This window comes from Pleuronectes platessa, chromosome 12, assembly GCF_947347685.1.
Source record: "Pleuronectes platessa chromosome 12, fPlePla1.1, whole genome shotgun sequence".
Classification (NCBI taxonomy): domain Eukaryota; kingdom Metazoa; phylum Chordata; class Actinopteri; order Pleuronectiformes; family Pleuronectidae; genus Pleuronectes; species Pleuronectes platessa.
The window spans coordinates 8856106-8871594 of NC_070637.1; the positions used below are offsets into that span (position 1 = coordinate 8856106).

General features: G+C 41.5%; 1 protein-coding gene across 2 annotated transcripts; it reads left to right on the forward strand.

Moving 5' to 3' along the window:
* Window positions 1-6696: 6696 nt before the first annotated feature.
* On the forward strand, window positions 6697-13691 carry mlh1 (mutL homolog 1, colon cancer, nonpolyposis type 2 (E. coli)). 2 transcript variants are annotated; one of them, XM_053436156.1, is made up of 19 exons: window positions 6697-6944; window positions 7165-7255; window positions 7833-7931; window positions 8030-8103; window positions 8249-8321; window positions 8411-8502; window positions 8598-8640; window positions 8810-8898; window positions 9017-9129; window positions 9229-9322; window positions 9407-9560; window positions 10399-10739; window positions 11729-11868; window positions 12019-12127; window positions 12645-12708; window positions 12792-12956; window positions 13047-13139; window positions 13233-13343; window positions 13431-13691. In XM_053436156.1, exons 1-19 carry the CDS (start codon window positions 6838-6840, stop codon window positions 13584-13586), a joined length of 2208 nt encoding a protein of 735 aa, XP_053292131.1. In that variant the 5' UTR covers window positions 6697-6837; the 3' UTR covers window positions 13587-13691. The 2 variants fall into 2 exon arrangements, with proteins under 2 accessions (XP_053292131.1, XP_053292132.1); XM_053436157.1 differs by lacking the exons at window positions 6697-6944; window positions 7165-7255 and adding an exon at window positions 7270-7452.
* Window positions 13692-15489: the final 1798 nt, after the last annotated feature.

Here is a 15489-nt window from a genome sequence, read left to right on the forward strand (position 1 = left end):
TGATGCAACTTAGCTGCTCGAGTGACTCGAAGACAATCCCTTATTGTTCCCTTTTGGCACCACCCAAGGCACACAGTGGAGAAGTTGCATTAGAGCCATCAAAATGAATGTTTACACAGTCCATAGGTAGTTGCTACACAACATACCATTCATCACTGCTGTCTTTTAACCCCTGTGGCTCGCAGAAAAAGAAATGCATAGCTGGCGTCCTGGTTTTGTGAATGACAGCTTTTGATTATGAAACCCCTCCGTAAAACATCTCCAGGAATGTATAATTTCATTGGACTCAGAACCTGATATGATTTATGTGATAACACAATGTCAAAATGAACCGTTGTTGTTGAAGGGCAGCAGAGGCTTCGTATCGCCTGAGGTAAATAAATGAAAGAAAACAAAAAGAGTAGATCAGATTCAAGCGATAACATTGTCTACATGGGGGCCTTGTAAAATAAGTCTGGCTCACCCAAAGTATTAAGATACAACTCATGCCTGCAGATTAATTATATCTCACTTTTAACATGGGATTGCTGCTCCACATTGAGTCATATGTACTGTTATGAAGAATATGATCCTGTTGACTAATCAACAGCATCATCTGTAGACTAATGCAATCTGAGAGGTGTGGTCTCTAATGATCGTGCCATGTGTCAGACCCTCACCAGCTCCCATGCATCAGCTGGAACATGCTCAGTAGATAACACGCTCTTGATGAAATATTTAATACTGCCCTTGATTGAATGAACGTGACTCTGTAAACTTTTGTTTTAGTTGAATCGACAGTAACACAGCAGAGGGGGATATTTAAATTCAAGGCCGAACAGGAAACAGAATGTAACTATGACTTCAAAGTAATAGCTGACTACTGATGAATTTATGATGAATATAAAAGAATTGCTGAAGGTGTAGGGTGAGGCTGTACAGGTATTGGCAGGTTTTTCTTTCATGCGGGAACTCACTGTCTAAACTTGTCAAGTAGCAAAAAATAAGATGTTTAGCCAAGTTAGCTGTATAACTCCGTGACTTCAGTTTAGACTGAAATAACTTGTAACAAGTGAACATATATTCATGTTCCCCAGATGATAAATCCCACTGAATGTGATGAACTCCGGACTTTTCCTCTACTACCAGCATGAGGTTGACAATGGTTTTGAATGAAATGTGTCTTCAACTATAAGATGGATTGCTCTTAAATCAATTCAGACATTTATCTCTGTCCTCAGAAGACATGCAGGCCTGACATGATTTGTTAACTTAGCTGATGACTCAAATCTTCATCTACTTTGTCCAGTACTTTGGTTCAGGGCAAACTATCATGCCAGCCCCCACCTTACTTTGTGTTAATGCTAATTAGATAAAAATGCTACACTAAGATGGTGGACCATGTTATCATACATTTTCTAACATCAGCATGTTAGCATGGTCTTTGTGAGCGTACTTATCTTATCTTTTATCTAATTTTAGTGACTGTAGAAACTAGATAAACTGTAGTTATGTGTCTGTGTGTGAACAAAGTAACACAACAACACCTGGACAGTTTTTCATCAAACTACAGAGGGTATCACCGGGTAATACACTTTTGGAGCTGATCAGTCAAAGGACAAGGTCAAGTAATAATGCTCGAGAGACAATCTAATGGTGGTAAAGATCGAAAAATTATTTTATGATAAAGAAGTTAAGTGACGGCATGTAGAACTAACCCCTTTATACAATTACACCATGCATAGTTCAAAAATGCATTTTTGAGATGTCTCTGCATCATAAAAGGTTTTAGACAACCTAAAGCTTGTATAGATGGAAAAATAATCTCAGGATCATAGGAATGACATCAGCGTAACATCAACATGATAACAGGAAATAATGTCTTATAAATTAGTAATTCATTAACTGTTGCAACCAATAACATAGGAGAAGCAGGTTACCCAATCGTTTGTTGTCATAAAATGTCCGTTTTATTTGAGCATTGCCTGATTCAAGTCTATACACTGTGTGTGCAGGGTTAGCATCATCCCTGTAACAATTTTAAGTTGTATCTTTGGTCAGTAGAACTACAAACAGTGGCTCCTAAAGTACTTCAGTTCTCCAGTGACCAAACTTTTGTATCTAGCTGGGAGAGTTCATCCTTTGTTTATAGCATCGGGATTTAGTGATGGTGATAATAAGGAGAGAGCAGGAGGAGGAGGAGGATGTGAAAACAGAGGAAAAGGGAAGAGCAGCAGCTGGAGAATCTATTTCTGCATGCATCATTTGAGGGAGAGGTAGAGGAAGACTGAGCAGTTCTCAAGGAGGTGAGATCAGCCCGTCCTGTGCAGATGATGGAGGGGGAATTACGAGGATGACTAATCCGCACCGCTTCAAACGAACGTGTCACTACACTTGAACTGGACTGATGACTTGCTCTAACACATAGTTAATAAACTCTTATCAACCTGTGAGTCAACTGAGATTATGAAATTCTTACATATTTATGTATGAGTCAAATACTAGAGAACTACCATGATTTGATTTTAGATTTCATCTGACATTTAATCTGATTTTATTTTCAGAACGTGTGAGAGACTGCCCTCATCTTAGAGGAGAGACAGGATCGACTATATTTGTCACTTGGAGAGGCCACGCCAAATTCCACAGCTGATTGTATACCTACAACATTTTGTGTCTCTAAGAGATGCTGTACACGTTTCAGTGTCAGTGATCGCTGTGCAGTCTTTTGTCAGAGGAGGCTGGGGGGTGTGAGATATAAACACGTAGTTGAGACAAAACCACAACAGTCCAAACAACAGGCTCCTGTCAGTGTGAAGTTTAAAGACACACAGCAGAAAAAAGATGAGGAATGGTCCGAGGTTGTGTTTAAACCGAGATGAGTTTGAATGGGCTCTTTTGGTTTAACATGTATTGGGAGGCCACGCTGGGTGGTGCACACTTTGCTGCAACTGGATACTGACCTCACTTCACACAATGGGTATACTACTCGGCAGCAGGTTTGTATTTGTATCTGATTTGAATGGCCCTTTTTATTTGTTTCTGTGTTTGCTTATTTAAAAGTGTATTTTCCGTGTATAGCTCCCATGTGATTTGTATCAGGGCTTATTTTCTCTCTGTTTCTGAATCCACTTTAGTTACATTTTGGCTTTCTGTAGTAAGTGCATGCATGTTCTGAAAATGTACCTCAGGTTCACCAACCAACAGAGCAGACAACAAACGTCCCTACCTCCCTCCCTCACTCCCTCCCTACCAACCCATCTTTTTGTGTATACCTCTGTGTGAACAATTGAATTAGGTTGTACACTTGTTTGTGCCTGTCCTCGGAGGTATAGCAACAGGAGAGGCCGTTCTTTGAAATCCTTGTAACCTGAGTTTCAGTTAAGAGAAAATATGAGCACAGCAGTGGAAGAAGCAGAAAGATACTTTGTGCCCTAAGAGGTACACAACCAGTTCTGACCCCACCCAGCCTCGAATCTGACATTTAACATTGTACATTTACACAGACTAGAGGGAGCTCACTGCAATGACCTCATGATTGCTACCGTAGATTAAAAATATACAACAACAAAAAAGAGAGGCAACTTTGCATTTTGCTATAGGCCATTTCTCCGGCTTACATCAACTTTTTTCCTTGCATGACTAGTTTCCACCTCTATTGTATTGTATCCTGTTGTATATCCTGCAGCTGCAGCACATACTGGAATGTCCTGCATTGAGACAAGGACACACGTCCCATGCAGGACAAACATCATATCCCCTCAATACATCTTTGATGCAAAGACACAACAATAGTGTTTGTTTTCCCTCAGCTGATAAAGGAAGCACTTGAGCAAGAGTGAAGGCCAGGGAGAGAGAGAGAGAGAGAGAGAGAGAGTGACCAATGTATAACCAATGATGACATAACCAAAATAAGAAATAATAGTACTCTGCTGTCACTACCCTCTTTCCGGGTGAACCCTGTGGTTCAGGTTAAAAAGGAGCCTGCCACGTGTCTGTCAGTGCCAAGCTGACATCCTTTCATGCTTCCAGTGACCTTTCAGGTTGTGTTGTTTGCTTTCCTGCGTCTACCTGTGGTTAGCGCCTTTGTGGAATTGAACAGGTGTTGGCAAACATCCAAAGATCAGCGCTGCAAAGTTGCTGAGCTGCTAAACCATGCCAGGTTAGCTCTAGTGCTGCCGGAGGGAGGATCTATATGTGATGTAGATAAGTAATGTGTAGATTGGGGTTATCTAGACAAGATTCTCTGGGTCAGGAATGTGGCCAGATTTACCAGATCAAAAAGGATATAACGGGTCGAAGGAAGGAGGTTGCTGCATTAGAAGATGAGTTTGGTGCTCCAAAGCTTCTATGTTGTTTGTCTGCTGCATTTTTAAAATATTTATTAGGCTCTAAGTGACTCCAACCAAGCTCCAACCCTTCCCTGCTACTGAGTTTTCTTAACGACAGACATGGAGCCTGAAAATAGACAGTGGCTTTTTAAGGGGCAACAAGGTTACAGGTCTCACCTTTTCATATGAGACACATTTGCCTTTTATAAACAAGGACTGTGGAATAAATAAAATAAAACGTTTGTGGTTTTCTCAAATACAAACAGTGTCGACATTCTTTGTTTCACTCTAACATCCAACGCAAACATTGAATGGAAAACGTAGGCTTAATAAAAACAAGTAGATCTCAACTGTTTTATTTGTCACTAGCTTTCTTCAGGTTATTTTTTTTTTGAGGGGCACTTGAGAATAGTGTTTGTGTTCTAGCTATCATTTAGCCAGAACCAGGTTCAGATGGGACTGCATAGACATTGAAAGTCTCTGGCTGGTCCAATATCCAAACAGCGCCTCTCCCTGGACGGCCTAGTCATAGGATTTTATTCTGTTGAGGTCATCCTCGCCTGAGGCTAAAGTTTTGCAACCTAGCAACATAATTTTGGCACTGTTACTGTAAAAGTCAGTGAGGATAAGTACAGCACAGGCTTGTCTAAGCCTTATAAAGCATCTCTGAGAAATAAATTATTTTTAAAGATTTGTGATTTGGGACCAGCACTTGCCCCACAAAAACAAGACCATGTGAGGTATGCAGAGACGGCAAGAGTCTGACTGAGTATGTGCTCTTTTGAGGATCACAGTGAATCCCTTACAAGTGAATGTGCAGAGGACTGTACAATATCTTAACAATTTTCTCACACATTTTCATGTTTTTCACACAGTTTTTTTAGTAAAATCATGGGCTGTAGGAATAATTTCAACTTGAATATACACTACATAATACTCAGATGAGACCTTTTCGGCAGTGGTTAGACCCTCTGGTTGGAGTAAAATAACTGTTCATGCAATTGATTTCTTTTGAGTTTTGTACCAATAGATCAGTACACCTGCAGTTTGGACTTTTCATTGTGTCAATGATAAACACTGCTAATCTGTCCATATCGAAAGAAACAGTTAAGCATGTGACCAAAGTTTCACTCCTTTTTCACCATTGTTTAACCTTTAAAAAATTCAGTACTGAAAATACTATATTTTAGATAAAGGCTGAAGACTCTCCTGTTTGCCACCGTCTTTTTTTAAATCATGAAATAACCAAATTCTTACCTTGCACTGTTACTTTCCTTCTATTTATTTTTATTTCAATTACTTATTTTATTGTGTATGCAAATATTTGTAATTTATTTTAAAAGCTTTTGTTTCGTATGGTTTTGTTGCTTTCACAATTTGTCATGATGCCTTTTATAATTCAGGTAACTCAGTTTGAATTGCCTCGTTCTAGAAATGTGCTGTACACTGAAACTTGTCTTGTGTTATATACATATGTATATAGTTACTCTACAGCAGGCGTAGTTGTAAGGAGAAGGAATGTTCTGCATTTCTTCTTACATCTGATCTTTATGCAGACTAAACAAATACACCTTCCCTAAGGGGGCAAATTAGTTTATCTTATCCTTTTCTATTAATAATTAGCCACTGGTTTATTATTATTACTTGGTGGATTTAAGGCTCAGTGTGTAGAGATTAGTGACATCTAGTGGTGAAGTCGCATGTTGCAGCTGCATACCCCTCACCTCACCCTCCCCTGTTTAGTTTGTCAAGACTAGACAACTACAAAAAACTTGGTGGGCTCCGTAGAGAGTAACTGCTCCCGATGTAAATATAAAGTATTTAAATATAAAGGGCCAATTCTAGGGTAAAGGAATCAACAATTCATACAATTTAGATGGAACACTACATTTCTACAAAGAGATCCCTTTCACCTAAATCTTACACACTGGACCTTGACATTAGATTTTTTTTAAAGCAGCAGTAAAATTACAGTATTGGTTGATTGTTAACAAAATATGTTTATATGTAAAAAACGATTTGTTCGTCAATCGTTTAAAGGCGCTGCAAATGTAGCGAAGGCCCAGAGCTGCAGAATATTTACCAGAGAAGAAGACTTTTAGTTGGGGTCCCGCCCCCACGTAGTCTCCCCGCGCTGTCGTCAAAGATCGTGTATGCTTAAGAAGACGAATCACTTCAAGAGTAAAGAGCGGCTCAAACGAAAGTCTCTTTTTGCCAACCATATTTGAGATAAAACGTGATTCTAGGCTTTTTCCGATTTAATAAAACAAATAAACATTTAAATAAAAAAAAAGCGTTTAATGGTCAATTTTAGCGAATGACAGAAATGATATCTTCCGCTGACCTATTGAGGAAGAGTGAGACCTCCTACACGTCCCATCTCTGGTCCCATGCTTCTTCTTTGTAGCTGAGTTGTGTGATGCTACACTATAACTGAGATATACAGGTGTCTGCGTGTTTATCTGTGAGCTCTCAGTCGTCAGCGGCCGTGTTTCTGCCCCGAGGCTCGGTGAGCAGCACCGGGAACATGGCGGGAGTCATCCGGAGGCTCGACGAGACAGTGGTGAACAGGATCGCAGCAGGAGAAGTCATCCAGCGTCCTGCCAACGCTGTCAAAGAACTGATAGAAAACTGGTAACTCAGCACCACAGTCACAGTTCGCTCACGGTAACCTCTCAACTGTCAAGTAACCAGCAGTTGAATCAAAGAAGTGACGATGTCAGGCAGGAGACAACTTTGTTTACATCACGTGCAGCCGCTCGACAACAGCAGTAACTTAGCAACAGTCCTGTGATCTGTTCTTTTAGATACAACATGGCTGTATAACGACAGACAGCACTTCTTTACGTTACAGTTTAGATGCCAAGTCCAGCAGCATCCAGGTGACGGTGAAAGATGGAGGACTGAAGACGCTGCAGATTCAGGACAACGGCACAGGCATCAGGGTGGGTGACAGGGGCGTACACACACAGGCTGTGGTCCCCAGGAAGGGGGCAGCCCCCCTCTCAACGGAGTGACTGTAGAAGTTACTGAAAAGATCAGTTCAGTTTGTCAAGTCACCATCGTACTGACAGAAGCTTCACACAGGAGAAAACTATAAGTGGGATACCTTCTCTGCTCTCATCAGATCTCGTTGAGGGAAGTAAGTGTGTGTGTGTGTGTGTGTGTATGTGTGTGTGTTTGTGTGTTTGTTTGTGTGTGTGTGTGCGTGAGTTTAGGTCAGGGGTTGTCAAACTGGGGTGGGGGATGTGATGGAGCCACTGCATTGGGGCATGTTTGAGGAGGGGAAAATAAGGAGTGACACCAACTTGCATTGATATGATTTATGTTGGAAAAATCCATATAAAAATATGATGAGGCTGACATGCTGACCTTTACCTCACTACAACTCAATTTGGATATATTTTGTTTTATTATTACTTCGTCATTGTGGGGTCGGGGGAATTGTTCTGAAGGGGGGGAATGCCAGGAAAAGTTCAAGAACCACTGATTTCTGATTTTGTCTGTTTTTCACTGGTGCAGAAAGAAGATATGGAAATCGTCTGCGAGCGCTTCACCACCAGTAAGCTCCAGACTTTTGAGGACCTGTCAGCTATTGCTACTTACGGATTTAGAGGAGAGGTGAGCAGCGCTGCCAGCTTCGAGCCCTGCCCTGCTGCAGTATTACACTGTCGGATATTAAATGCTGACACACTCATACTCTTTGTTCTTCGATGCAGGCCCTTGCAAGTGTAAGCCATGTGGCACATGTTACCATAACGACCAAAACAGCCGATGCCAAATGTGCACACAGGTACAATATCATTTGAAATCCTTCTTCCCCCATCTGCTCTATTTCCTCCTCATTGAGATTACATGCACGTGATAATAGATAAAAAAGTGACCAGGAAGCTGATGCCTTTGTAATGGATCTATTCTCTTATTCTGGTTTCATGCAGAGCCAACTACAGTGATGGCAAAATGAAAGGTCCTCTCAAACAATGTGCCGGAAACCAGGGAACACAGATTCTCGTGAGTTCATTGAACACATCGCCTCTGACACACTGAAGCTGTTGGATACTTGCAGACCTCTGACAGTTCTCTGCTCTGCCTGACTGCAGGTGGAGGACCTCTTCTATAATGTGTCCACCAGGAGGAAAGCTCTAAAGAGCCCCAGTGATGAGCACTCCAGGATCGTAGAAGTGGTCAGCAGGTTGGAGGCTTTATTGCTTATGAATCAGAATTCCTGTATCTTTGTATTTGTATTTCTTCCTAATCTGTAATCAATGTTCTGATGTTGATTTGAAGGTACGCCATACACAATTCAGGAAAAAGCTTTTGTGTCAAAAAGGTAAGATGTGCCTTTGTTTTCATTTATTCTTGCACAAGAATTTTTGGGGATATTTTGAGGATGTGAAGTGACCACAACTGACTCTGCATCACCAGAAAAAAACATTTTCTTCAATTAAATGACAATATTATTAACAGTCATATTTGAACACCCTATTTTCCTTTTACAGCATGGACAGACTGTGGCAGATGTGAGGACTCTTCCTAATGCATCTGTAGTGGATAATATTCGAGTCGTGTTTGGCAACGCAGTCAGCAGGTATTAGCCAAACAACCACGAAAAGACAAAAATAATCGGCTTAAATTTTTCTCTGTAGCTTTGATCTTTCTTCATCTTTAACTTTGACGGCATGACTGGCTCTGTACCACGTTCTCAGGGAGCTCATTGAAGTTTGCTGTGAAGATCAGAAGCTCGCCTTCAAGATGAAGGGTTACATCTCAAACGCAAACTACTCAATGAAGAAATGCATCCTGATCCTCTTCATCAACCGTATGTATTGAGGAGATGTTGGTGCAGAAGTAACTCATCGCTGAAGATAAACCGCTTAGCGCTTTGTTAAAATGGAGATTGTAATCTGTGATGTCTCAGATCGTCTGGTGGAGTCGAGTGCGTTGAAGAAAGCGATCGAGGCCGCTTATACCGCTTATCTTCCCAAGAACGCACATCCTTTCCTTTACCTCAGGTAGCTAACTTTGCCTTTATATTTCTACGATTCTATAGTGGTTAAATTCATTTTATATTGACCGGTGCTTTCTGATCCCCGCAGCCTAGAGATCGCCCCACAGAATGTAGACGTCAACGTTCACCCCACCAAGCACGAGGTGCATTTCTTACATGAAGACAGCATCATCGAGAGTGTTCAGAAGCACATCGAGAGCAAACTGCTGGGCACCAACTCCTCACGCACATATTTCACACAAGTATGACGTGACTCAATTACTATTTATGTAAATATGCTGGTACTTTCACTACAGGAATTAATGACATCTCCATTTGTAATATAGACAGATACCCTCTGTCAGGCTATGTTCATACTGCTGCGTTTTTTTTTTTGGCAACGGCATTTTCCAACCAAAACAATCTCTGACCACATGACTAAGTATCGATTGTAATCCTCATCCATATCATACTTGAAAACGAATATCATGTGACCACTCATTTACACTGGGCATGTGAATTCCAGTCTAAACAGGAAGCATTCGGTTGTTAGTTTCATAAAGAGCTAAGCTACAAATGAGAAGCAGCAATAAGTATCGTTAGTATAAAGCGTGAAAAGAACAGGGTCCGAAACGCTTGTGATTTTCAAAGTTGCGATTTTACTTTGGTAGCTGGCTGTTTCTTTCTGCAAGGGGGTCATGTGATAGGAGCCTGACGAATCAGAGTAGGCTACATCGTGACCGAAAAGAACCAATCAGCAAGCTGTTGTGAGTGTCATCGTTTCTAAACATCCTAGTTTCTCCCAGTCCAGACAAATAATTGTAGCACTGGCGTTTTTAAAACTTCAACGGGGTGAGCAGGATTTCCAATCCCCTCTATTTTTACATTACATTATTACATTACATTTCATTTAGCTGACGCTTTTATCCAAAGCGACTTACAACTCGGTTCTATAACTCTGTATCGGGATGCTAAGCGTATCTGTAGCAGACAAAAACGTAGTAATGTGGATGTAGCCTCAGTTTTACATTGTAACTGTTATTTGGTCTTGTCTCCTTTCACATATGAGAACTTGAGGTGTGAATATCTCTTATCACACAGACGTTGCTGCCAGGCCTGTCGATCTCAGGTGGCACGGAGGTGAAGTCCTCCAGCGCCACAGCAGATTCTACTGAGCGAGTCTACGCGCATCAGATGGTGAGGACCGACTGTCGCGCTCAGAAACTGGACGCATTCCTCCGGCCGAAAGAGAAGCCATCCCCTGACCCGGAGGCAGCTGGTCCTAGCTGCAAAGAGGCCGTAAACAAAACCACCCAGCCTGGCGGCGTAGAGTGGGATGAGACAGGAGATGCAGATATGCTGGAGGCCTTGGATCAGCAGGAGGCAGAGATGCCAAACGGCGAAGAAGAAGAAAGCAGTGTCGGCACTTTTGATGCTCAAAGGTAAATGAATCCTTTTAATAGGTGAACCAGAGCTTCAGTTGTTTGGTTGGGTGGGTATTCAGCAGAGGATTTAGAACATGCGTCATCACAAACAATCAAGATGTGGTTTGTGCAAGTCAGATCAGGGCAGGTCATGGGTGACTGATTCTTTAGTGAGAGGATCAGAGTAAGATAGCTGGAGGAAGAATGCAAACATAAACATGTATCGTACCTGGTGACTCATGTCTCAACCTCCTTGTCAATCAGTAACCGATCAGAGGCGGCTCACCTTAAATGAGATCCCGTCCGGCAGTCTGTGTTGTTGACAGATTTGAGATGCATGATTGGGCTTGACACATTTTTGAAGCGCCACCTATCATGCATCTCTATTTTTATCATTTTTAGAAATAAACTAGTCACTGTAATGAACCCAAAAAGCATGACCAGCCTATGGGAGCTCTGCGGAGCGTGTTTTATCTCAGTGTTTGGCTTACAGCAAATAGATTTACTCTGGTTCGGTTTCTCAATAGTCCAGATTTCTGCAATAAAAGGTGAGATGAAACATCGAGACAGGAGTAAAGAACCAGCAGGTGAAGAGAAGTCCAACATCCAGAAAGTTCAAACCCAGATCTTTTTCTCAGTAGTATGAATGAGACTTAAATAAGAAGATACTACCTTGAGTTACTTTCCTCAGATGGTAACAATAACAACTCTGAATAAACGCTGGCATTGCTTCATATCTGCTGGATGTGTTAATTCTCTGCTGAATGAGTCATTCCAACTTCATCACGTAATCCATCTGCCCCCATGTGGCCAGAAAAGTAATTGCAGTCTTATCTCTACCTAAGATAAACATAACCGTTTCTCATTAGTGGTTTGATATAATGTGGAAACGTCCACACAGCCTGTGGAGTCAGGAAGTGGGTCAAGTGTCTGTAAACATGCAGAGGTCACACTCTGCAGGAGGCTGGTCGGCTGTGTGTCAGTGTGTTTGTGTTATTGTAACCTAGGAAGCGTCCGAGGAAGGAGCAGCAGCCAGAAGAGGAAGAAGACGCGGACCTGACGGCTGCAGCCACGCCCAAGAGACGAGCCATAAAACTGAACAGCATCAGAGAGCTGAGAGAAGAGATCACTGAGAACACACACAAAGGTAAACACACCATGTATAATTATATAATCCAAGTAAACACAGCCCTCATACCCACTTCAGTCTGAGCAGTTTACACAATACAGTTGACAAAATAGATCAAACTTGTCGACAGAAGTTGTCCTCCTGAGTGTGTGTGTGTGTTTACTGCAGGTCTCCAGGAAATGCTGCAGAGCCACTCGTTTGTTGGCTGCGTCAATCCCCAGTGGACTCTGATCCAACATCACACCAAACTGTACCTGCTCAACACAACCAAACTCAGGTCAGACTCTGAAGACACAAGGGTCATTTCTATGAGATAGATATCATGACTTAATCCTTAACTGCAAAGAAAGCGTTGAATGTCAGTGTTTTAAAGCTTGAAATCGCATGAAAGAGTTGATCTGCAAGCTTGCAAATGTGTGTTTTCTCTGCAAAAGACAGACTACAATTAGAGTGCAGGCCTAAGTCCACGTGCAAGAGTTTTCAGATCACCATTTACAAGGTTTTTTCAAACCTGTAAAACCGAACAAACGAATGCACAGGATTGAAACTGAGAATGTGTTGAAGAAACACTTTAAAAAGAGTGCTGCAGTTTTGAAGACGGAAAACTCGAGATAATTATTTTCAAAAGCCTATCAAAACACACAAGGCTTCAAAATCTTTATTAGATTTCAAGCTTTCAAACATTGCGTTTCAACCCTTTGTCAGTTTCCAAATACAGCATGATTGTTATCTAACACATTTCCAATGTTTGAATCTGTTGTTTTAATGTCTCATTTCATTCTGTTTGGTCACAGTCAGGAGCTTTTCTACCAAATACTGATCTACGACTTTGGGAACTATGGCGTACTAAGACTATCTGTGAGTAAAGTCCGGACTGGGATGATTGGAAAGATATTGTGCAGATGCAGCATATATTTGAATGACTTATTCTGTGGACTCAGACTCCAGCTCCACTCTATGACCTGGCCATGTTGGCTCTGGACAGTGAGGACAGCGGCTGGACTGAAGAGGACGGACCTAAAGAAGGCCTGGCTCAGTACATCGTGGACTTCCTGAAGAAGAATGCAGAGATGCTGCAGGATTACTTCTCCATGGAGATAGACCAGGTCAGGTTCCAGGTTCATATTTGTGATGACCATGCATGCTGCTTCTTCCAGAAGGGCCATGCTTGTAACTCTGAGTTTCATTAACTGTAGGAAGGGAACCTACTAGGGCTGCCTCTACTGCTTGATAAGTACACTCCTGTCATGGAAGGTCTCCCCATGTTCATCCTGCGCCTGGCCACTGAGGTGAAGTCTTGTTCCATCTCTCCATACTTAGGACAAGGTTCTAGACACACACGTTCTATCTGATGTGTTCTGTGTCTCTGTTCTGTTTTACAGGTGAACTGGGACAATGAGAAGGAGTGTTTCAGAGACTTCAGTAAAGAGTGCAGCATGTTCTACTCCATCAGGAAACAGTACATCCTGGAGCCCGAGCCCGGAGAGGAGCAGGTGAACACTTACAACTTGTACTGCTATCGAGTACAGGATACATCCATGACATGAAAAGCCAAATGTGATGTGAAATGTTTGTTTCAGGATGATGAGGCCAACTCGTGGCGTTGGAAAGTGGAACACATCATCTTTAAAGCTTTTCGAACACTCTTCAGTCCGCCCAAGAAGTTCAGCGAGGACGGCACGGTGCTGCAGATCGCCAACTTACCTGATCTCTATAAGGTGTTTGAGAGGTGCTGAAGCTGATGATCACATGTGAATGAAAAAAAGAAATTCCTTCACGCTGCTCTTTTAATTCTTGATGTAACATTTGTGCTGTAAATAAAAACTCTGTATGAAACTAAACTTTCTGATTTTTGTCTGAGTGAACTACAATTATTGCACTGCAGTTGTATGTCTCTGACAGCCAGCGCCGTTTCTGGATACATATTTTACATACTTATTTTCCAGGTAACGGTAATCATTACATTTGACAACAGAAACATATCACTTCATCTTTGAGTCCAAGTGACAGCTGATCAAAAGTTGAAGAAATTCCCTCATGCAGTCTTAAGATATATTCAAGAGGCCAAAAACGAAACAGCCACCTTGACCTTTGACCACTGAAATCTAATCAATTTATCAGTGTGTCCAGGTGAATTGTGCCAGATGTAATGAAATTCCTTACAGGCAGTCCTGATACGTCACATTCACAGTAACATGAGGTCACTGTGACATTGACCTTTGACCTCCAGGCACCAAAATCTAATCAGTTCATCTTTGAGACCAAGTGAAAGAAATTCCCTCCAGCTGATCTTAAGATATTATGTTCAAGGAAAAACATACCTTTTGAGGCCACTGTGACTTTTGACCTTTGGTTAGGCAAGATTAAATCCAAGCCTAAGTAAATGTTTGTGCCAAAGGTGAAACAAAAAGGCTTTGTGACATCACCGCGACCTCGGACGACCAAAATGGAATCAGGTCAACCTGAAGTCTGAGTGAATATTTGTAACAGATTTGAGGAAATCCCCCTAAGGCAAGATATCACGTTGAGATGGACGTAGAACTCGAAAACATAACGCGTTCAACCACTGGCTGTCGCGGGCTCAGAGGCATAGAAACCATCTGCCATGATGCATGAAGGCTCCACTCGGTCATAGGAAATGCTCGCTCTGAATGGCCTATTTAAAATTGCGGAGCCTTCACATGGTTTTCGGAAAGCGAGGGTTAGGATATGATGCCAGGAAAAACAGAATATAGTCATGGTGCCCAAAATGTGGCAGAACACCAGCTCCACTTTTATTACTTTGACAGTTTCCCCAGGAACTGTGAGGCGTGAGCAGCGGTGAGGGATCAGAGCTCAGCGTGAAGCTAAGTAAAACCTTCACTTGAAAATACCTTGTGGACAATTACAAGTTCGTAACGTCAGTATGGAAACTGAAGGAAGTGAAGGAAAAAACGCTTTCAACCATTACTGCTGTAGGATAGATGTTCAAATCTCTGCCTCTACCAAAGACTTGAAGAGAAAAAATATCTCTTCTATGTCAGTTATGTCTATGCCCATATTTAAATAAACTATGTATATCCGCAAAGTAGAAATGCTACATTGAAAAACACTCACCTTATGTCTTGACAATGCGCTTACCATACATACACATTTAGTTTTTTGACTGAGTCCAAGTGACATCGCATTCGATGTTGAAGGAATTCCCAAAAGACAGACTTAAGAAATCATGTTCAAGGACAAACATGTAAATTATCAGTTCCCAGTTCCCTGGACCCACACATTGTGATCAGATAATCCTCGAGTGTAAGTGAATGTTTATGTCAGATGTGATGAAATTACCTGATATGTCAGTGACTTTAACTTTGTCCACCAAAATCTTATCAGTTCATCTTTGAATCCTAGAGAACAATTATCTGGGACAAAATAACGTACAACCAGAAAACCTAGTGCCTCCGACCACTAGCTGTTCTCTATTACATTTTTCAAATCCGGATCTTAAATGAGATAAAATAATCTGAAATATCACCAGGTATTTGAAATCTACACCCATATTTAAATATAGTTTATGTATACAGGGAAACCACCAAACCTTCAAATGAAAAACATTCAAACCTCAGATTTTGACAATACAGATTTAGAACACAGTTGTATACACAG

Excerpts from the sequence above, each read along its gene's own strand:
- mlh1 (XM_053436156.1), top strand. The coding sequence starts at position 6,838 with ATGGCGGGAGTCATCCGGAGGCTCGACGAGACAGTGGTGAACAGGATC. Across the intron at positions 8,104-8,248 it reads GATGCCAAATGTGCACACAG|AGCCAACTACAGTGATGGCA; the intron begins GTACAATATCAT and ends GGTTTCATGCAG. Across the intron at positions 8,899-9,016 it reads TTTGGCAACGCAGTCAGCAG|GGAGCTCATTGAAGTTTGCT; the intron begins GTATTAGCCAAA and ends CCACGTTCTCAG.